The following is a 23010-nucleotide window of genomic DNA, read 5'->3' as shown; positions in this document are numbered from 1 at the left end:
CGTCAGAAACTCGCGATTGGTCAACCGCGTTGCCAAGTTCCGGACGCGGCTCGACCATTGGAGGCCGCGGGCCCGCCCCTGCCGGCTAGGCGAAGGTGAGAGTCTCCTCCAGTCGCAGCCGTTGGACCGGACCGAGCGGCTTCAAGCGCAGAGTGGAAGCTTTCGGCCGACTCCAGCTTTCTAGCTATGGCGCCTCCATCAATCTTTGCCGAGGTTCCTCAGGCCCAGCCGGTCCTTGTCTTTAAGCTCACTGCTGACTTCCGGGAGGATCCGGACCCTCGCAAGGTCAACCTGGGAGTGGGAGGTAAGGATGCAGTGCCCAGGAGTGTGAGCAGCCTGGGAGTGGAGCGGGCCTAACCCTGGCTGTGGGGACCGTAGGAGATAACCAGGTCCAGCTTAGCTCCGTCGGAGAGGAGGAAAGATCCATGAGGCTTAGTTCAACCTGCCCATTTTACAGATGGGCATATGGAGTCCCTGGAAAAGGGAGATGTATCAGTGTACACACAGAAAAGGTGTAGCAGTCAGGGCACAAACTCAGTTTTTCCGATTCCGCATTGTGTGTTCTTTATTCTGCATCCTTTCGCCTCTTAAGAAATGGGGCGGCCAGGGATTGAAAGGAGAGGGATAAAAATAGAAAGTCTTATAGGCTTGGAGTCCTGGCTGCTGGGGAATGGAAAAAGGAGAACTCTTAGCCCTAGGGAGCTCTGGTCTGGGTCGGTAAATGTTTGAGGTATCAATCAGGTAGTTTACCAAGCCTTGTGCGGGGAAGACTGAGTCTTGGTTTTGGCCCCAAGGAGATTAAAATCAGCAGGTGTTAAGTGATGTAATAGAGATCTAAAATGCTTCTGAGACAGGTTAGTGCTCCCTGGGGATCTGGGAAGAATGTTCTGGCTCTCACAGATGTGGTGGGAATGGTAGAAATGGTGGTAGAGATGGTAGAAAAGAGAGGAAAGAGTGTGGACAGTAGAAGCTCACTTTCCACACATCCTTGTCATCATTTCTTGCTTGTATTTCTTGGACAGCTCAGAGCATGGGCCTCAGTTTTTCCTACTGCCAAGAAAAAGATTTGGACTGAAATGACTCTGAAATTCCTTTAACTCTTAATCTTATCTGGTGAATTTGTTATTTCTATCACTGTCATTTGGATGTTTGAAGCCACACCAACACTTACTCAACCACATAGAAAGATGAGCCAGGGAGAAGAGAATGAATAGGACAATGTTCTGTGCTAGGGAACAGACTTAGAGCAGAAGGACTAGAAATTTCTGAAAGAGAAAATTGAACTGTTTTGTAGCAGAGAAGCAGTGGCGAGAAGGAGGTGCAGAATCAGGTGTCCCACAGTGACAGTGTCTGTACACAGAACCTGTTAAAGTCTTCACCAAGGAATATGCAGGAGGGGTGAGGAAAAAGCCATTAGAAAGTGATGGTTTGGGCTTCCCTGGTGGCGCAGTGGTTGAGAGTCCGCCTGCCGATGCAGGGGACACAGGTTCGTGCCCCGGTCCGGGAAGATCCCACATGCCGCGAAGCGGCTGGGCCCTTGAGCCATGGCCGCTGAGCCTGTGCTCCACAACGGGAGGGGCCACGACAGTGAGAGCCCGCGTACCGCAAAAAAAAAAAAAAAAAAAAAAGTGATGGTTTGTTGAACCTGGGTAATGGGTACATGGGCATCCATTATATTATTCTCACAACTTTTGTGTATGTTTGAAATTTTCCATAATAAAGCATAAAAAAGTCAATTCAGAATACATAGTTTCACCCACAGAGGGAAAGTGATGTTTTTAGCAGGCAGCAAAGTGGAAGTAATATTGAAAGATTGCCTTGAATTGAATTGGAATGAGCACTATTCAAGCTCTTAATTTAAAACCAATCCAAAACCTCCAAGTATTCCTTTAGGGCCGGATATATCGTGAAGAACTAGTATTGATATTAATCCAAATACATGTTTTTAAAACCTTAGGTTTCATTGGCTCAATTACCCTTGAACTATCTTACAGGATTTTGGTGAGGATTAAATGCATTTAAAGTGCTTAGAACAGTCCCTGGCACATAAGTAGGAGTTATGTAAGTATTAGCTGTTACTGTAGTTGTTTTGGCATTTCTTTGCATAAAAGATATTGAATAAAAATTTTCAGCTCAAGAACTGCAAAATGAAATAATTTCTGACATTGGTTCAGAAATAAATTGCTAATGCATAGAAAAAGCACCCTGCCAGCCGAGGCCAGAAGTGATTGGCTCAGAAGCATATTCTGCAGCCCGGATAGTGGTCAGTTCAACTGTGAAAGTGCCTTTGTCATGTTTTCCTGGAACCGAGGAATTCTTTCTCTTTACTACAAGCAAATGATTTATGCAGTTAATTGCATTTAGTGCTTAGGATGACTCTGGAGGGTTGTTTATTACTATTACTGTTTTAGAGGTAAGAAAGCTGAAGCCCAGATTGATGAAGCATTTTGGTCGAGATCACATGGCTGTAGTTGGTAGAGCTGGGATTCTAGGCCACATTTCTCAGATCCCTAGGTCTCTGCCCCCTTCTCTATTGGGCACCTTCAGGTGGTCCAGAGAGAGCCAGTGTATGGTAGTGGAACAGCCAGGAGACCTGGGTACAGGCCCAGGCCTGCGGTCCAGTGATGTGACCTTGGGAGTGTTATTTACATCCCGGGACCCAGTCTGTTAAATGAGGAGCCAGAACGGAATGACCTCTCTCTAAAATTATACTCTAAGATTCACTAGCATGTTACATGACTGTAGTATAGAATAATAATGTTACTGGCTTCATCAGATGACTGAGAATTAAATGAATGATTATGTGTGTGAAATATAAATGAAAAGTGTTGTATAAATGTTATTTTTGATGATCACTGTGACCCGTCTTTTTTGTGGATGGCAGGTGCTCAGATAAATGTCTCATTAAAGTATAGTAGAATAAGAAGTCTCTTTATGGCTTTTGTATGTCCTAGCTCTATTTATACACATCCCGAAGTATATCCTTTGTGAAGGAAATGTATTGATAATTAATCTCTGACTTTGGTGAAGATGCCCTTTTTTTTTTCTAAGTTAAGATAAAGCTTAATGGAAGTTAACCAGCTCAAGTTCTAATGACGTTGGACATTTAGAACAAACTGCAACTATAATCTCATTAGCTCATTCCTACTTGCAGATAGTTTCCCCAGAGATTTTCTTCTTGCTGTGACTATTTGCATAATTTCCATATACTTAAACAGAGCAGAGCATCACATTTTTCACTGTTAAATATGATGCTCTTCGAGTTGACTGTTTTAGCGCTTCGTAAAGTTTCAGACAAGTGACTTTAGGGGCAGGGGAGATATGAGTTCATTCAGCCTGATGCAGCCTGAAGCAGGACATTTCTACATAGACTCCAGTCTGTTCATCATGTAAACTTAGCTTTCTTTTGTTCCAGGTAGACTGTGCTTGCTTTCATATTTGTTGTTGTTTTTTTAATATGGGTTCTTAGCATCTTCAAATAAAGTTGTGGGAGAGACGTGCTGTATCAGGTGTTTCTGAGTACCCCCGGTCCTCTCCGCAGGGCCCTAGTTGGAGAAGGGCCTTAAAGAGGCATATGTGCATGGGCTGTTGGGTAGGGATGGATGGGGGAAGTGGAGATCTTAGGAGGAGGAGGAGGGTGATGGTTTGATCATCTAATTCTCCGTGTTCTTCTGGAAATCGAGACTCACCTGCAACCTGTGTGACTCCTCTAAAAGAGCTGGTCCTCAGGGAGAAGGGTGTGGTGTGTGGAGCTGAGGGGCATGCTGGTAGGTAGAAAGGCCCCTTGCACAGTCAGTCCTCTGGGACCTGCTGGCTTCAGGCTTTCCCTAGACATCTCTTGCTCTTTAGAAAAAGCACAGGGATCCATGAACTTAATATTAATAGTATGACAGCCTAACTCTTACAGTTCTTGTGATCTTGGGTGAACTTTTCTGGCCTCAGTTTGCAGATCCCGAAAATAGAGATCATAATATCTATTTTGTGAGTTGTTATAAAAATTAAATGAAAGTAAAAAAAATGTGAAGTATTTAGCACAGTGCCCTGTATGTAGTAAGTATTCAGTAACTCCTTGTTATTACCATGGCTTCAGCCACCGTCCATGTCTATAATTATGAAATCTTTCTTTCTATCCTGGACTTCTTCCCTGGATGCCAGACCCATATTCGCTACAGTTTGCTGGACACGTTGTACAACCACTTCAAATTCAACGTGTTTAAAACAATGCGTGGATTCCACCCTCCCCTCAATCTTTTCTTTTTTCTTCTGCTTTGCTCTATATCTTGGTTGCCCTCTCCCCTGCCCCACCCCCACTAGTCTTTATCCAGACTAGAGAGAGACTTTGGAGGTTGTCGGTGACCCTTTCATCAGTCCCATGTATATTTATTTGGTCACTAGGTTCTGTCTTTTTTACCTTATAAATTTATTTTGAATGTCTCCCCTTTTGTTTATCCCCGCGGCCGCTGCCGCTGCTGTGATTCAAGATTTCACTATTTCCTTCGTGGATTATTGCAGCAGCCTCCTGACTTCACTGTCTGCTTCTGTCCTCCTTCCAGTTTATTTTCCATCATGTCACTCAAATGATTCTGTTAAAATGTACAGCTGTCCATGTCACTCTCTTGCTTAAATGCTTTCAGTGGTTTCCCCATTGAGACAAAGTTCCTTAGAAGAGACCCCAAGACTCCCTGAGCCATTCCTTGCTGTTTCTCCATGGATCTTACCTCCGAGCCATGAACATGCAGATCCTCAAGAACCTCATCTCTTCAAGCCTCTGGGGCCTTGCACAAGTGTTCCCTCTGTCTGGAAAGTCCTTTTTCCTGTCTTTTAAACTCTTATTCATCTTTTATACTTCATCTTCCCTGCTCACTTACAGGAGAACTAAGGACTCTATGCTCTATGTTTCCTGGAGGGAGGCCAAGACAGTATCTTGTTTTATCTTACCCATCTCTGTGTAGCTACTTCTAGCCAGTACCTGGTTCATGGTGGATTCAATAAGTAGCCGTCAAATGAGTGAGATAATGAAAGAATGAATGAGAAACTCATGGGTCCAACAAAACAGGAATAAAACCCCTCTGGGAGAGCAGGAATAGTGGTTGTTGGTAATGCTTAACCTCATTGCTCCAAACGCCCAAGAGTACCTGCAGTTCTCCTTCAGTAGGGCAGTGAGACAAGGCATTGGGAATAAATCTAGAATTGAATCTGGGGGAAACTGGGCAGTGAAGAAGGAAGCAGAGGTGTGAATTGGCCATTTTCTCTTTTGTCACAATATGGACACAATGCCTCCCTGCCTCCAGTCCTATCACAGGAGTTTTTAGAGTTGCACAGAGTATATACTACTGGTAAGAACAGTGGTACTATGGCTTTATCTTTCATATTTTATTTATTTATAATACATGATTTACAAATGACATATCATAAATATATGTAGCGTAATTATATATTAACCATCCAAACACAGATGGGAAGCATAATAGAACTAGTTTTTCTACAAACACCCATATTCTTGTACATCTAAACAGTATCCCCTCTGTGTAGCGTAGTCCATATATACTGCTATTGCTCAAAGTTTTCCGAAAACCCTCTTTTGGAATGGCCTTCAAAGCATGTTAGACCCATGTAGGAGGCCATCTTTTTATAGCTGTTCTCCATTAATATTATTCAGTCCATTCACCCACCTACTTTGCTGGACATAATACAAGTACCATTTTCAAAAATTAAATTTACTTTCAAAGGACAAAGATTTGGCATAATTAAGGATATTCAAAATAATGAGATGTCTCCTTTAAAAACAATTCCAAGAGAAGAATTCCAAGAATATTTTGAACAATGGTAGCATTGTGATCATAGATGGGGTGATCTACTTCAGGGAAAACGATTACTTGGGAGTCATTATTTTGGTATCTCTTTGAAAAACCAGACCAAATCTCAACTGATAAAGTAGACTTTTTGAACTTGTTGAGAGGGAGGGAATTTGGTGGGCCAGGGGGTCTAATGTGACTGATATGACAGTATTGTGAGTCAGATTCATCTACCCAGAGACTGGTTGTTGGTTAGTGGCTGTCAGTCTGGAACTCTCTCCACATTTTTATTCCTAGCTTGATGTGCTTTTCAAATTTGCAGATGACACATTCCTGGAAGGTAGGGTTAGTTGATGGCGTAGAAGACAGATGCAAAATCAAAATATCTTATAAAGTCTTATTTGTTGTCTGACTTTTGATCTAGTAATTTTACATCTAGAAAAAGTTTTCCTAAGGAAGCACTCATGAATGTGTAAAGTATAAGAACATTAATTACAATGTTTATTTTAGCAAATAGTCAAAAGCAACACAAATAGTTAATAAATTATACATAGAAAGGAATATTGTGTAGCCACTAAAATTGTGTTGTAAATGGCTCATATATATGAAAAATGCCCAGTTGCATCCACGATAAGAGAAATGCAAATTTAAACTACCCTGAGATAGCATTTGGACTCTTAAATTGGCAAAAATTCACTCAGTGGCTGTGGCTGTGGGGAAGCAGACACTCTTGTACATTGATGGCAGTGATGTACACTGATAACACCCCTGCCCTATGGCACAGATGTACACTGATAACACCCCTGCCCTATGGCAGCGATGTACACTGATAACAGCCCTATAAAAAAGGCAATGTGGATATATCTGTCAAAACTACAAATACACAAAGTATGCTTAAAAACTACAAATACACAAAGTATGCATTTAAACTTTTCATTGATTTCCACCAGTATTCTTCCAATCAGTTGTTTTAACCATATTTGTCCTATAACCATGTGTTGTAAAATGAAAATCAGTTGAAAGTAGTAAACTAATGTATACCCTCAAAAACAACAACAAAATTACACATACACGTACTTCTCAACCTACTCTTCCATTTTCAACCCTGCCTCTTACAGCTATATTTACATACATGTAAGATGACATATGTACAAGGTTCACTGAAGTATTATTTTTCTAATAGCCAAAGATTAGAAACAACTCAAATGTCCATCGACAGGAGACTCACAAAACAAATTATAGTACATTTATCAGTTATGCAGCTCTAAAAAGAACAAAGACAGTCTGTGTGCACAGACTTAAATAGTTAATGATGATGAAAGATATTCATAATATATATTTAATAAGTGGAAAAAAGCATGTTGAAAATTCTATATAAAAATGACACAATTGATAAAAGAATATACTCATGTAAAATAAAGTTTAAAAGGCTGTACACCAAAATCTTCATACTCCTTATCTCTGAGTGCTGGAATTACATGTTAATCATAATGTTTATTATTTTCCTTCTGGGCTTTTCTAAATTTTCTACAGTCAACATGTGTTGTTCAGTAAACAGTATCAACCACCCTAAAAAAGTGATTTAAAAAAGTCAGGGATTAATGTTGAGCAGAAATCAACAAGATAAAGAAGAATTACTTAAAAAATCTGTTTCACTGTCACTTGCCAAAGTATAGGCTTATTGGAGACCTAAACAGTCCAGCAGAAGCAAATGCCTGTCAGGAATCCTGCTCAGAGAAGTCATTGGCTTGGATGCAAGCCAGAGCAGCTGCCCTCTCAAGCTATAATCTCAAAACGATTATAGGGTAGTATAGGAAAAGAATCAGTGACAGGATAACTCAAAGTAGACTAAAAATACTTTTAGCATAGAAGAAATGCTTAGAAATTTGCTGTAATCAAGATTAAAAATTATGAAAAAGGTAAACTTAGATCCATAAAAGTGTGAAGCAGAGGAAGTGAGTGGTATGGTAAACACTGACTGATGTCAAAAAACAGCAAGAGGACAAAGATGTGTTTAAACTTGTTGTTCGATGATTGTGTAACCAGTTGTGGGACTCTTCAGTCACAGGTGTTTCCTCGCCATTTGTCTCATTTCTGTTCTTACAGGACAAGAGGAGGAGGTGGGCCTCCCTCCACGCTCCTCTCTCTCCATGTTTATGTTTGAAGGTGCAGCGTTCATGTGAAGTAGCACCGAACCCTTTTCTTGGGGAGATGCAGAAGGAAGGCGATTACTGGGCCAGTGGTCGTAGAGACCTCAGTGCCCTAGTGATATTGACATAGCATTTGTAAGGTATTTTTAATTTGCGGAGTGCTTTTGCGTGCACTCTCTCACTCGATCAGGCTCTTTGATGTCCCAGTTTTATTTCAGCATTCTACTTTTTGGAGGTCACATATTTAAGAACTATAATTTCCATAAGGATAGGAAACTGTCCTTCTGCCTTCCCAGCACCTAGCCCGGTGCCTGGCCCAAAGCAGGCAGTCAGTAAGTGAATGAACTTTAATTTCCCTCACAGTTCTGTTTGGATTGGAAGGTGGTAGAACTCTCCCTGTTCACAGCTCCGAATTCTTCCTTGGACGAAGCCTAAGACTCCTCCATTGTATGTCTCTTTCCCATGTCCCAGCTTATCGCACGGATGATAGCCAGCCCTGGGTTTTGCCAGTCGTGAGGAAGGTGGAGCAGAGGATTGCTAATGACAGCAGTGTAAACCACGAGTACCTGCCCATCCTGGGCCTGGCAGAGTTCCGGACCCGTGCTTCCCGCCTGGCCCTTGGAGATGACAGCCCAGCTCTGCAGGAGAAGCGGGTGAGTTTTGGGTGAGGATCTATTTTTTTCTAGAAACTGTGAGGGTAAAAAGTGGTTAAAAATTAGGTGTTATGTCTATTGAACTGTCAGTGAATAAGGGTTTAAATAGTATGACCTCAGGGACTTGATAGCATGAATAACATGCTTTTGTATAAAGCACAGCTTCTTCAGTTGTTCACTTTTGCCCAAGAGATGATTGGATTTCAGCTGCTGGGTTTGAAGCAGTCAGTGGAAGTGCCAGCCAAGGGAATTTAATGGAATGATCAAGAGATTAGGGTCTGGACCCAGCTCTGCCACTACTTTTGACCAAAGGCAAGTCATTTGCCCCTCTAGCCCCTATGTCTCATCTGTATGTTAGGAAAAGACTAGTTTATGGTTCATGGTCCCATAAGGAGCATTTGCATAGGGGATCATTCAAGGGGCCTCTGAACTCCCTGAAATTTTAGGCAGAATTCTGTGTATATGTGTATTTCTGGAGAGAAAGTTCATAACTTTTATCAGATTTTCTGAAGGAACCTATGGCCCCCGAAAGTCCAAGAGCCACTAGTCTAGATGCTCTCTGAAGATCCTGCCAGTTCTAATATTTGATTCTTCTAGCCTTGATCTCAGCTTCTCTTCATTTAAATGCTTCCTGGTATGTAGTCTATGTATAACTAGAGATACATGGAAGAGAAATGCATTTGGGGAGAGTCTGTATGTGGCAGAAAGTGGTGTGATAGAGATTATCAGTGTTGTAGGAATTCAGAGAGACTGACAAAGGCTGGAAATGGGACTTGAGCTGAACCTTGGGGAATGAGGCCAGGACACTGGTTCTCAACTGTGACTGTATCACCTGGGAGGTTTTAAAAACATTCTGATGGCTGGATCCCATACCAGACCTGTTAAATCAGAATCTTGGAGGGTACCACCTTTCTCTGCCCTTTTATTACCTTTCCCTACAATTCCCTTCCCTTCATGGGTATTTTTTGAAAGCTCCCCATGTGACTGCAAAGTACAGCCAAGGTTGAGAACCGCAAAGTACAGAGGAAGAAAAAGGAGGGGTATTTGTTTGGAGCAGTAGGAGTCCAGGGACAGAGGTTGGAGGTGAGCAGGTCTAGGTTGTAAAGAGACCTACCTACCTGATATGGGCTGGGAACATGCTGGATAGATCAGGGAGGCTGATTTTGGCAGCCAGGGCAGAGGAAGCCCCTTGAAGTTTTGCGCAGAGAAGTTACCCAATAAGAGTGTTTGAAGAAGATAAACCTGGCTGGATGAGTAGGAAAGGGAAGAGCTCAGGTTTTTGCAATAGTCCGATTAGGTATTGTGCAATTTAAACCAACTTTCCTTATTGCTCTGCTAGGCAGTGTCAGCCCCGCTGAGCAGCCTTCATGCAGGTACAGCCTTCATGCATGAAAGAGACCACATCTTGGAGTTACTGATTTATTTCCATGCTGTTACCCAGATGCCGTGATAAGCAGAGTGGGCAGGGTAAAATGAAGGCTGCACACAGGCACGTTCTTATGTATATCAGGAGACCTGGAGGCTCTGCGTGAAGGTCTTGGAACTCAGATCAATGGTTAGATAAGTAATTAACTTGATGAGGGTTTTGTCTGGATTGGTATAAGAGACTGTAACTGACTTGCCTCTAGGAACAGAAGGAATATGGGTAGAAATGGTAGACTTTAGAGATTATGGGTGACATTGGGAAGTTGCTCTGAAAATCTAGGGTTTCCACTGAGGGAGAGAGAGAGTCCTGATGAAGTTTGAAAATGGGGAACTTTGGCGACTGGAGGTGATCTTCTGAGACGTTGTTGATAAATTAGTTGGAATTCCATTGCTGACAAATGAAAACAGAGGTTCTGTGTTGGGGAGCTTCTTCCTCTAAGACTATACATTTCTTATATGATGCTTATTAACTATGTTGGCAGATAGATGCTTGTTCCTCTGCCCAGGAACAAAATGCTCTGTTCCCCATTTTGATCGCTTAATACTGAGGCTTGGGGCTATTGCTTGTGGCATAGAGCCCTTCCTCTTAGTCTAGTTCATCCTGTGTTATGTTTTTGATCATAGAACAAATTTAAATGGCAGTCTGTAAATATTTGAAGATTTTTACTTTTTACTTTTTGTGTGTGTGTGTGTAATGGTTTAGGATACCCTCTTGGCATCTACAACACCCTGGGTACCAGTTCATACTGAGCTCTGAGCACTTGCTCTTTCCCTGGACCATCCCCAGGTGACTATCTTAGCTCAGCCCACCATCATCTCATTTGGATTCTTATAATACCCTCTTGCCTCTAGTCTCTTCCCCATTCTAGTACATTCTGCACAGTGCAGCTAGAATGATCTTCCTCAGCAAAAAAAAAAAAGAGCTAATTGTGTCACCTGCTTCCCCTCTCACAGACACACAGTAGCTCTTCCATTATCTACAGGGTAAAATGCAGACTCTGACCAGGGCATGCAGCGTGTGTTGTAGCCAGGTGTCATCCTGTTCTTGCAGTTACTCTTGCTCCCATCCTCTCAGGGGCCTGCCATCCTAAGAGCCTGCTGTTTTCTAGACCTTCCGAGCCTTGCCATGACTTGGCACCTTTGCCTCAGCTGTTCCTTCTGCTAGGAATGCCCCCTTCACTTCTCTGACTCCCCAGTCCCCACCTCCAAGTCCTTCAAGGCCTGAGCAAGGGTCACTTCCATGCTGAATCCTGAGCTCTCTCAGGCAGAGCTAGTTGTTGGAGTGCTCTGAGTCATCACAGGACTGTGCATCGCTTGGGAAAAGCAGTACTTACTGTGTTTAATGTACAATTTTGTAAGCCTGTCCCTCCCGCAAGACCCTAGGTTCCTCCAGGGCAGGGGTGATGGCTTATTTACTTACTTAAAAAAATTTGTGTGTGTGTGTGTGTGTGTGTGTGTATGGTGTGAAGTATGGTTCTTTTATTTATTTATTTATTTATTTGGTTGTGCTGGGTCTTAGTTGCGGCCCATGGGCTCCTTAGTTGTGGCACGTGAACTCTTAGCTGCGGCATGCATGTGAGATCTAGTTCCCTGACCAGGGATCAAACCTGGGCCCCCTGTACCGGGAGCACGGGGTCCTATCCACTGTGCCACCAGGGAAGTCCCAATGGTTTACTTATTTACCTCATGAATCTTCAGCATTTAGCTCCTAGCCTGGCACCTCAGAGATCTCAGATGTTTTAATTCACTCATTCGTTCAGTCAGCAGATGTGTGCTCACCACTAGGCACTGTTCGAGATGCTGGAGCACAGTGGTGACCAAAACCATTGCCCGGCTTACAGTTTTGTTGGGAGAAACCGACAGTAAACATAATAAATAGGAACATTATATAGTTTTTTGAAAGATGATAAATGCTACAAAAACAGAGGAGAGGAAGGCATATTAGGAGTGCTGAGGGTGGGAGTGAGAGTGGATACAGTTTTAACTAGGGTGGTCATGGTAGAAACAGAAATGACATTTGAGCCAAAACTTGAAGGAGGTGAGGCATGAATGAAAGAATGAACCAGAAAACAAACAGTAATCATGTCCTCTCTTAGATTTTTCTTCTCAAGATTTTACATTACCAGGTCCATCAGCCATTTTGAGGAGACCTGTTTTCTAGACTCGTCACTGCCGCCTTCTGCTTTTCCATCTTCAGATCTTAGAATCCAGACCAAATGTCAAATTGTCATCTCCTGCCTGGTAACATTTCAGCTTCTGAAATTACTGAGCCACTGCAGGTAGGAGGGCTTGTGGCGCATGAGATGGTGTCCCAGTTTCCTGCTCGGACCGTTGCCTCTGGGAGACTTGGGGCTTTCTCTGTGGCTCTCACCTTGTCAACACTGTCTTCTTCTTCATCTAGTTCAGCCCATGTTTCTTTAGTGCCACATGCCAGATACCACATGAATTGCTAGGAGCACCCAGATCAATGCTTCATAGCCTTGGCCACAAGCAACTCCTAAATAGCTCTCCTGCTCCTCACAGGGAAGTCATTACATCAGCAAATTGTGATCTCGGACAAGTGTTCTAGAGCCCAGCAGGGATTCCTTCAGGCAATTCATGGCTAAATTGGGAATACAGATTGCTGGCATAGCTTTCTGCCAAGTCTTACTGGATTTCTCTTGTTCTGGATACTCCTGTTTAGCCACCCAGGTCCAGTAGCCTGGCTCCCTTTGAAGTTTGTATTTATTTCCTTTGCTATTATGATTTTTTTCCTTCATCCCAAATACAGGATTTTCTTGAGCTTTACAGCTATTAGCCAAAAATCAGTTCAGAGAATGACCGAATTGACATATTATTGATTCACCAAAAATTCGTTTCCGCTAGTTGCTGATATAGTTTAGAGCCATCTGTGTTTCACTGAAGCCATCTAGTGTACAATATATTTTTAGAGGGAATGATAATTTCTTGGGAATTTAATATGTCAAGTGTCATATACATCATGAATATCAAGAATTAGTTACAGGGGCTTCCCTGGTGGCGCAGTGGTTGAAAGTCCGCCTGCCGATGCAGGGGACACGGGTTCATGCCCTGCTCTGGGAAGATCCCACATGCCGCGGAGCGGCTAGGCCTGTGAGCCATGGCCACTGAGCCTGCGCGTTCCGGAGCCTGTGCTCCGCGACGGGAGAGGCCACAACAGTGAGAGGCCCGCGTACTGCAAAAAATAAAAAGAAAAAAATAAAGAATTAGTTACTGTTAGTGAAGTGGGTTTATCTCTTCCAAACACATTTCCAATCTAGTCTACTGACTTTGTGACTTCTTTTAGTTAATGACTTTGCTTTTTGGAGTGGGAGAGAAAGGGTGGGGTTAAAAGCTGAGCACAGGAGAGGGCAGACAACAGAAGCAAGAAGAACTACAATCCTGCAGCCTGTGGAACAAAAACAACATTCACAGAAAGATAGACAAGATGAAAAGGCAGAGGGCTATGTACCAGATGAAGGGACAAGATAAAACCCCAGAAAAACAACTAAATGAAATGGAGATAGCAATCTTCCAGAAAAAGAATTCAGAATAATAATAGTGAAGATGATCCAGGGCCTCGGAAAAAGAATGGAGGCAAAGATCAAGAAGATGCAAGAAATGTTTAACAAAGACCTAGAAGAATTAAAGAACAAATAAACAGAGATGAACAATATAATAACTGAAATGAAAACTACACTAGAAGGAATCAAGAGCAGAATAACTGAGGTAGAAGAACGGATAAGTGACCTGGAAGAGAGAATGGTGGAATTCACTGCTGCATAACAAAATAAAGTAAAAAGAATGAAAAGAAATAAAGACAGCCTAAGAGACCTCTGGGACAACATTAAACGCAACAACATTCGCCTTATAGGGGTTCCAGAAGGAGAAGAGAGAGAGAGAAAGGACCAGAGGAAATATTTGAAGAGATTATAGTCGAAAACTTCCCTAACGTGGGAAAGGAAATAGCCACCCAAGTCCAGGAAGCGCAGAGAGTCCCATACCGGATACACCCAAGTAGAAACATGCCGAGACACATAGTAATCAAATTGGCAAAAATTAAAGACAAAGAAAAATTAATAAAAGCAGCAAGGGAAAAATGACAAATAACATACAAGGGAACTCCCATAAGGTTAACAGCTGATTTCTCAGCAGAAACTCTACAAGCCAGAAGGGAGTGGCATGATATACTTAAAGTGATGAAAGGGAAGAACCTACAACCAAGATTACTCTACCCAGCAAGGATCTCATTCAGATTCGATGGAGAAATCAAAAGCTTTACAGACAAGCAAAAGGTAAGAGGATTCAGTACCACCAAAACAGTACTACAACAAATGCTAAAGGAACTTCTCTAAGTGGGAAACACAAGAGAAGAAAAGGACCTACAAAAACAAACCCAAAACAATTAAGAAAATGGTCATAGGAACACACATATTGATAATTACCCTAAATGTGAATGGATTAAATGCTCCAACCAAAAGACACAGGCTTGCTGAATGGATACAAACACAAGACCCATATATATGCTGTCTACAAGAGACCCACTTCAGACCTAGGGACACATACAGACTGAAAGTGAGGGGATGGAAAAAGATATTCCATGGAAATGGAAATAAAAGAAATCTGGAGTAGCAATACTCATATCAGATAAAATAGACTTTAAAATAAAGAATGTTACAAGAGACAAGGAAGGACACTACATATTGATCAGGGGATCCAAGAAGAAGAAATAACAATTATTAATATATATGCACCCAACGTAGGAGCACCTCAATACATAAGGCAAATGCTAACAACTATACAAGAGGAAATCGACAGTAACACAATAATAGTGGGGGGCTTTAACACCTCACTTACACCAATGGACAGATCATCCAAAATGAAAATAAATAAGGAAACAGAAGCTTTAAATGAAACAATAGACCAGAGATATTTATAGGACATTCCATCCAAAAAGAGCAGATTACACTTTCTATTCAAGTGTGCACGGAACATTCTCCAGGATAGATCACATTTGGGTCGCAAATCAATCCAAGTAAATTTAAGAAAACTGAAATCATATCAAGTATCTTTTCTGATCACAGCGCTATGAGATTAGAAATGAATTGCAAGGAAAAAAACACGAACACATGGAGGCTAAACAATATGCTACTAACTAACCAAGATATCACTGAAGAAATCAAAGAGGAAATCAAAAAATACCTAGAGACAAATGACAATGAAAACACGACGATCCAAAACCTATGGGATGCAGCAAAAGCAGTTCTAAGAGGGAATATTATAGCTATACAAGCCTACCTCAAGAAACAAGAAAAATCTCAAGTAAACAATCTACCTTACACCTAAAGGAACTAGAGAAAGAAGAACAAACAAAATGCAAAGTTAGCAGAAGGAAACAAATCATAAAGATCAGAGCAGAAATAAATGAAATAGAAACAAGGAAAACAATAGCAAAGATCAATAAAACTAAAAGCTTGTTCTTTGAGAAGATAAACAAAATTGATAAACCCTTAGCCAGACTCATCAAGAAAAAGAGGGACTGGACTCAAATCAATAAAATTAGAAATGAAAGAGAAGTTACAAGACACCGCAGAAATACAAAGCATCCTAAGAGATTACTACGAGCAACTGTATGCCAATAAAATGGACAACCTGGAAGAAATGGACAAATTCTTAGAAAGGTATAACCTCCCCTCTTCCTCCAGAACCAGGAAGAAATAGATAAAATGAACAGACCAGTCACAAGTAATGAAATTGAAACTGTGATTAAAAATCTTGCAACAGGGCTTCCTTGGTGGCACAGTGGTTGAGAGTCCACCTGCCGATGCAGGGGACATGGGTTCGTGCCCCGGTCTGGGAAGATCCCACGTGCCATGGAGTGAGCCATGGCCACTGAGCCTGCGCGTCCGGAGCCTGTACTCCGCAACGAGAGAGGCCACAGCAGTGAGAGGCCCGTGTACCACAAAAAAAAAAATAAAAAATCTTGCAACAAACAAAAGTACAGGACCAGATGGCTTCACCGGTGAATTCTATCAAACATTTAGAGAAGAGCTAACACCCATCCTTCTCAAACTCTTGCAAAAATTTTCGGAGGAAGGAACACTCCCGAAATCATTGTATGAGGCCACCATCACCCTGTTACCAAAGCCAGACAAAGATACTCCAAGAAAAGAAAATTACAGACCAATATCACTGATGAATATAGATGCAAAAATCCTCAACAAAATACTAGCAAACAGAAACCAACAACACATTAAAAGAATCATACACACCATGACCAAGTGGGATTTATCCCAGGGATGCAAGGATTCTTCAATATATGCAAATCAATCAATGTGATACACCATATTAACAAATTGAAGAAGAAAAACCACATGGTCATCTCAATAGATGCAGAAAAAGCTTTTGACAAAATTCAACACCCATTTATGATAAAAACTCTCCAGAAAGTGGGCAGAGAGGGAACCTACCTCAACATAATAAAGGCCATATATGACAAACCCACGGCAAACATCATTCTCAATGGTGAAACACTGAAAGCATTTCCTCTAAGATCAGGAACAAGACAAGGATGTCCACTCTTGCCACTATTATTCAACATAGTTTTGGAAGTCCTAGCCACGGCAATCAGAGAAGAAAAAGAAATAAAAGGAATACAGATTGGAAAAGAAGTGAAACTGTCACTGTTTGCAGATGACATGATACTATACATAGAGAATCCTAAAGATGCCATCAGAAAACTATTAGAGCTAATCATGAATTTGGTAAAGTTGCAGGATACAAAATTAATACACAGAAATCTCTTGCATTCCTATACAGTAATGATGAAAAATCTGAAAGGGAAATTAAGGAAACACTCCCATTTACCATTGCAACAAAAAGAATAAAATACCTAGGAATAAACCTACCTAAGGAGACAAAAGACCTGTATGCAGAAAACTATAAGACACTGATGAAAGAAATTAAAGATGATACCAACAGATGGAGAGATATACCATGTTCTTGGATTGGAAGAATCAATATTGTGAAAATGACTATACTCCCCAAAGAAATCTACAGATTCAATGCAATCCCTATCAAATTACCAATGGCATTTTTTACAGAACTAGAACAAAAAAACTTAAAATTTCTATGGAGGTACAAAAGACCCCAAATAGCCAAAGCAGTCTTGAGGGGAAAAAAATGCAGCTGGAGGAATCAGACTCCCTGACTTCCGACTATACTACAAAGCTATACTACAGTAATCAATACAAAAGACCCCGAATAGCCAAAGCAGTCTTGAGGGAAAAAAATGCAGCTGGAGGAGTCAGACTCCCTGACTTCCGACTATACTACAAAGTTATACTACAGTAATCAAGACAATATGGAACTGGTACAAAAACAGAAATATAGATCAATGGAACAGGATAGAAAGCCCAGAGATAAACCCATGCACCTATGGTCAAGTAATCTATGACAAAGGAGGCAAGGATATACAATGGAGAAAAGACAGTCTCTTCAATAAGTGGTGCTGGGAAAACTGGACAGGTATATGTAAAAGAATGAAATTAGAACACTCCCTAACACCATACACAAAAATAAACTCAAAATGGATTAGAGACCTAATTGTAAGACTGGATACTATAAAACTCTTAGAGGAGAACATAGGAAGAACACTCTTTGACATAAATCACAGATCTTTTTTGATCCACCTCCTAGAGTAATGGAAATAAAAACAAAAATAAACAAGTGGGACCTAATGAAACTTAAAAGCTTTTGCACAGCAAAGTAAACCATAAACAAGACAAAAAGACAACCCTCAGAATAGGAGAAAGTATATGCAAATGAATCATCGGACAGAGGATTAATCTCCAAAATATATAAACAGCTCATGCAGCTCAATAGTAAAAAAACAAACAACCCAACCCGGAAATGGGCAGAAGATCTAAATAGACATTTCTCCAAAGAAGACATACAGATGGCCAAAAAGCATGAAAAGCTGCTCAACATCACAAATTATTAGAGAAATGCAAATCAAAACTACAATGAGGTATCACCTCACACCAGTTAGAATGGGCATCATCAGAAAATCTACAAACAACAAATGCTGGAGAGGGTGTGGAGGAAAGGGAACCCTCTTGCACTGTTGGTGGGAATGTAAATTGATACAGCCACTATGGAGAACAGTGTGGAGGTTCCTTAAAGAACTAAAATTAGAATGACCATATGACCCAGCAATCCCACTACTGGGCATATACCCTGAGAAAACCATAATTCGAAAAGACACATGCACCCCAATGTTCATTGCAGCACTATTTACAATAGCCAGGCCATGGAAGCAAGCTAAATGCCCATCGACAGATGAATGGATAAAGAAGATGTGGTACATATATACACTGGAATATTACTCAGCCATAAAAAGGAACGAAATTGGGTCATTTGTAGAGATGTGGATGCATCTAGAGACTGTCATACAGAGTGAAGTAAGTCAGAAAGAGAAAAACAAATATCGTGTATTAACGCATATATGTGGAACCTAGAAAATGGTACAGATGAACCGGTTTGCAGGGCAGAAATAGAGACACAGATGTAGAGAACATACGTATGGATACCAGGGGGGGAAAGTGGCGGGGGCGGAGGTGGTGGTGGGATGCATCAGGAGATTGGGATTGACATGTATACACTGATGTGTATAAAATGGATGACTAATAAGAAAAAAGAATAAATTAATTAAAACAAAACAAAAAACCCCCCCAAAAACAAAAAAAAAAAGCTGAGCACAGGAAATATAAAAACTATGCTTGGGAATGTCTTTACTGATATCCACATGCACCTGTCACATATCCATGATAACTTTAAGTCCCTGCTTTAAGGGAGACCTTGCTCATTTGTATAGGAAGTATCAACATTCCTATACAAAGTGCTGAGGTATTTGAAATATGAAATAATGAATAAAGTTGACATTCAGCTTAGCTGATGACAAATCCATAAAAAATGAATGTACATTTAGGTTACATCACCTTGGTCGAGATTTGCGTAAGGAATCCAGGTAGGTCACAATGTGAAGCCCAAACCTTTAAGGTAATGGGAAGCAACAGGTACACACTGCTATATTTAAAATAGATAACCAACAAGGACCTACTGTAATAAATGAATGAATGAATGAATGAAATTATTAACATAAAAAGAAAATAAAGTAATGGGAAGGGACCAGTGCTCGGGGGGACCACTTTGAAGAACCACATCTGATGCACAGTGACCTTTTCCATCCCAGTCCACTGCCTTTGCTCCTCTCTGCAGTGGATGCCGTGCTCAGTTCCTCGTTTTCCTGAACGTCAACTTCGCTTCTGTTTCATGTTTCAGGCGATGTTCTTTCACAGATGCTCAGATCTCTGAATATAAATAGAGCAGTGGGGAATAATAGTGATAATTGGTATTATTGCCTAGGTCCTAGCTTAAAGGGAACTTCTGCTCGTGATTCAGTGTTCTTCATGAAGCTGACTTACTCATCATGGCTGGATCTTATTTTTTTTTCTTTTTAGTTATTTTTAGGAAGTCTCATTGCTTCTTTTTTTACCAAGCATTTATATCAGAAATAGCTCTATTGTTTTCTCCTGTTATGATGATCATTTGGGTGATCATTTTCTCTATCTAGCAGCATGACAAATTTTATATTTCTTTTCTCTTTTTTTTAAAATAGGAGAAAATCAAAGTTTAATAACATATATACATGGGAGAGGTCCAGGAAAACTGACTCACTCCTATATTTGTTAATAATCGTGCATTCGTGGGATGACTAACTTGACCAAGGGAGTATTTTTATGTGCACTATTGGATTCATACTGTTCATCAATATTTAGGAAGTTAGTATCAATATTCATGAAAGAGGTCTCTTTTTTTCTCTTTTTTTTCCCTTTGTCATCTTTCAGCATTGGTGTTGACGTTAGTTTTTTTTTTAAAAGATTTTGGAAGCTTTCCTTCTTTAGGAAGATTTTTTTTTTTTACTTCTTTATTGTGGGAAATTTCAAATATATACAAAAGTAGTTAAAACTGTAATGAACAAACCCCCATGGATCCATCAGCTAGCTTCAACAATGATCTGTATTTGGTCAGTCTTGTATATTCCCCCACCCTCCCTGCCAAAACTGAATTATTTTATAGCAAATTACAGACATCTAAATATATATTTTAAATTATTAAAAAATTTTCCAAATAATACATGAATACATTCTCCTCATTTTTTAAAAAAACAACTTGTAGATTAGGCCAAAGTCCCTTTGACCACTATTCCCACATCCTAGGCCCCTCCCCAGAGGTTGCTGCTGTTATTACATTGGTGTGTGTCCTTCCTTTTCAGTAGACATTCTTATGTGATCTTTCTCTTTCTTTCTCCTTTAGACATATTAAGCAACACGTAATTAATGACATTTCTCTACTGAAAGAGTTATGCTAAAACCTAATTAGAAGTGTGAAGGGGCAAAAGCAAAGATGTTTAGGCAGAACAACAGAAGTAGGGCCTAGTGACTAGATGTAGAGTGAGAAGGCCTGGATTTATACCCAGCTCTGCCGCTCACCAGCTGCGAATCCCTTGGCGAACCACTTCTCTGAATCAATTTCCTCATGTATAAATTGGGGATCTAGAACTTACTTCACAGGGCTGTGTGAGGGTCAAACAAGAATGTGTGTGAAGGTATTTTGTAAACGGTAAAACGTAGGACTTTTATTATTGCCCAGGTGAGGCCATTTTAAGATAAGAGGAAGCTTCAGGAGAGGAGAGTAGTATTTGCATATAACCTTTGTTCTGTGAGAACATTTCTAAGGATTAATAAGCCTCTGTCATAGCGATGAGAAAGGGCATTGCAGACTGATGATAGCAAGCTCGGAACAGTATTTTACCGGCTTCTGTTGGAGGGCAGTTTTGATCTTGGGATGGGTGCAAAGGGATGGGTTTGCTTTGCAGGGCACACTCTAGTGTGCCCGAGATATGTCCTAGGGCCTAGGTATGTCCTCCACCTCTGTGTTCAGAGGGACGCTCCTTTGGGGGTCAGACTTCCAGACTTCCTGGGTGAAGATCTGACCTTTCTGCTGAGTAGCTGGTAACTTTGAGCAAGGTGCTTCACTTCTTAGCCTTAGTTTCCTCGTTTGTAAACATGGGCAAATAATACTTTTTCATGTAGTTACGACATTTTATAGAGATAACACATTTAAGGAAGTGCTCATCATTACCATATTTTCCCTAATATTATCTGACCTCACCATTAAATAACCAGTGACCCTGCTTGTTCTCTTCCAGGTAGGAGGTGTGCAGTGTTTGGGGGGAACAGGTGCACTTCGAATTGGAGCTGAGTTCTTAGCGCGATGGTACAATGGAACAAACAACAAGGACACGCCCGTCTATGTATCCTCACCAACCTGGGGTGAGTCCTGTAGCTGTAGCGAGAGGAGAAACAGAGAAGCCAGAGGAATTCTCACATACTGTGAGACAGCTATATTGATGGGGTCCTATGGAGGCACATAGCTCAGACTCTGGGGAGTGTGTGTGTTTTGGGAGGGCTGGTGGTAGCAGAGGAAGCCTTCCTGGAAGAAGTGGTTTCCGTGTTTAGACTTGAAGGATGAGGATGGGTCGGGGCTGGCAGGGAAGGAATTATCCTCATGAATTTCACTGCTTACACTGAAAATGTAACCCAGCCCTGGATCAACTAACATGAGAATGGCTTGAGCAGTGGATTATGGTAGTACATGGGTAACCTGATGCTTAAATTCAGATTGGGACTACTTTATCCCAAGACTCTTGGTGAACTTGTGTTTTAGTGTATATTGAGCCTTCCCAGAGGAGGGAGGTCCCACTGTAGTAGGATGTAAGTCAGCATGACTAGACTGGTCAAACTTGTTGTTGGTCACAGTCATTCCTCTCAATCTTAACCCCTCACCTCCATGTCACCCAGTGGATGTTGAGCCTGTGAGGGCCCTGGAAGCTGCCTTGAGTCCCTTCTGTTCATGCCTCCTTGTGTTTGTAAAACATTTAACATTTTACCCCTTTGCTTGCAGAGAATCATAATGGTGTCTTTATTGCCGCTGGATTTAAAGAAATTCGGTCTTACCACTATTGGGATGCAGCGAAGAGAGGACTAGACCTCCAGGGTTTTCTGAATGATCTGGAGGTGGGTTATTAGAAGAAAAAGTAGACAGAATGCTATGACGTCAAGAAGAGCAGGGAAAAGTCTTTGGATCAGTTGATAGGTGAGAGAGTCTGAGACACCCTACTCAGGCCGGATGGTGGTTTCTGAAATGGCACGTAAGGAGGGAGTACCTGCCCTCTGTGCCCCTGACTCTGCCCCCCATGTCCCTGCTGGTGTCAGAACTTACATAGCTTCCTTCTCTCCAGAAAGCTCCCGAGTTCTCCATCTTTGTCCTCCACGCCTGTGCACACAACCCGACTGGGACTGACCCAACTCCGGAGCAGTGGAAGCAGATTGCCTCTGTCATGAAGGTAACTGTCTTTTCAGAGCATCTCTTAAAATAGTGTGTGTTAATATTTGATGTATTCAACAGCAGTACCTATTTACAGAAGAATTTGGAAAAATGGAGAAAAGCCCAAAGAAAAAAATAAGTACTAACTATAAATTCTATTACCCAAAGAAAGCCACTGTTAACATTTTGATATACAGAATGTCAGGCTCTTTTCTTTTTAAATTTTTTTTTAGTGTAGTTATACATGACATGCATGGCTATGTCACAGTACAGATTGATTAAATCAGTTGATGGCCATTTCGTGCCCAGGTTTCTTACTCTTGTGAACAATATATGTAATAAACCTCCTTTTTTTTTTTTTTTTTTTTTTTTTTTTTTTGCGGTACGCGGGCCTCTCACTGTCGTGGCCTCTCCCGTTGTGGAGCACAGGCTCCGGACGCGCAGGCCCAGCGGCCATGGCCCACAGGCCCAGCCGCTCTGTGGCATGTGGGATCCCCCCGGACTGGGGCACGAACCCATGTCCCCTGCATCGGCAGGCGG

General features: G+C 41.4%; 1 protein-coding gene across 2 annotated transcripts in view; it reads left to right on the top strand.

Moving 5' to 3' along the window:
- The first annotated feature begins 64 nt into the window (after positions 1-64).
- The window catches only part of GOT1 (glutamic-oxaloacetic transaminase 1), a 29689-nt gene continuing 6743 nt past the window's right edge, over positions 65-23010 (top strand). The window contains exons 1-5 of one of the 2 annotated variants that reach the window (XM_004268439.4): positions 65-304; positions 8417-8598; positions 21293-21416; positions 22048-22160; positions 22385-22489. In XM_004268439.4, the coding sequence (XP_004268487.1) occupies positions 187-304; positions 8417-8598; positions 21293-21416; positions 22048-22160; positions 22385-22489 (642 nt within the window). In that variant the 5' untranslated portion in view covers positions 65-186. The remainder of the gene's footprint in view (positions 305-8416; positions 8599-21292; positions 21417-22047; positions 22161-22384; positions 22490-23010) is intronic. The other variant, XM_033425757.2, reaches the window with a different exon arrangement.

Source organism: Orcinus orca, chromosome 14 (assembly GCF_937001465.1).
Source record: "Orcinus orca chromosome 14, mOrcOrc1.1, whole genome shotgun sequence".
Taxonomy (NCBI): Eukaryota; Metazoa; Chordata; class Mammalia; order Artiodactyla; family Delphinidae; genus Orcinus; species Orcinus orca.
Note: the sequence above shows the minus strand (reverse complement) of the source record. Positions and strands in the feature narration are given on the sequence as shown.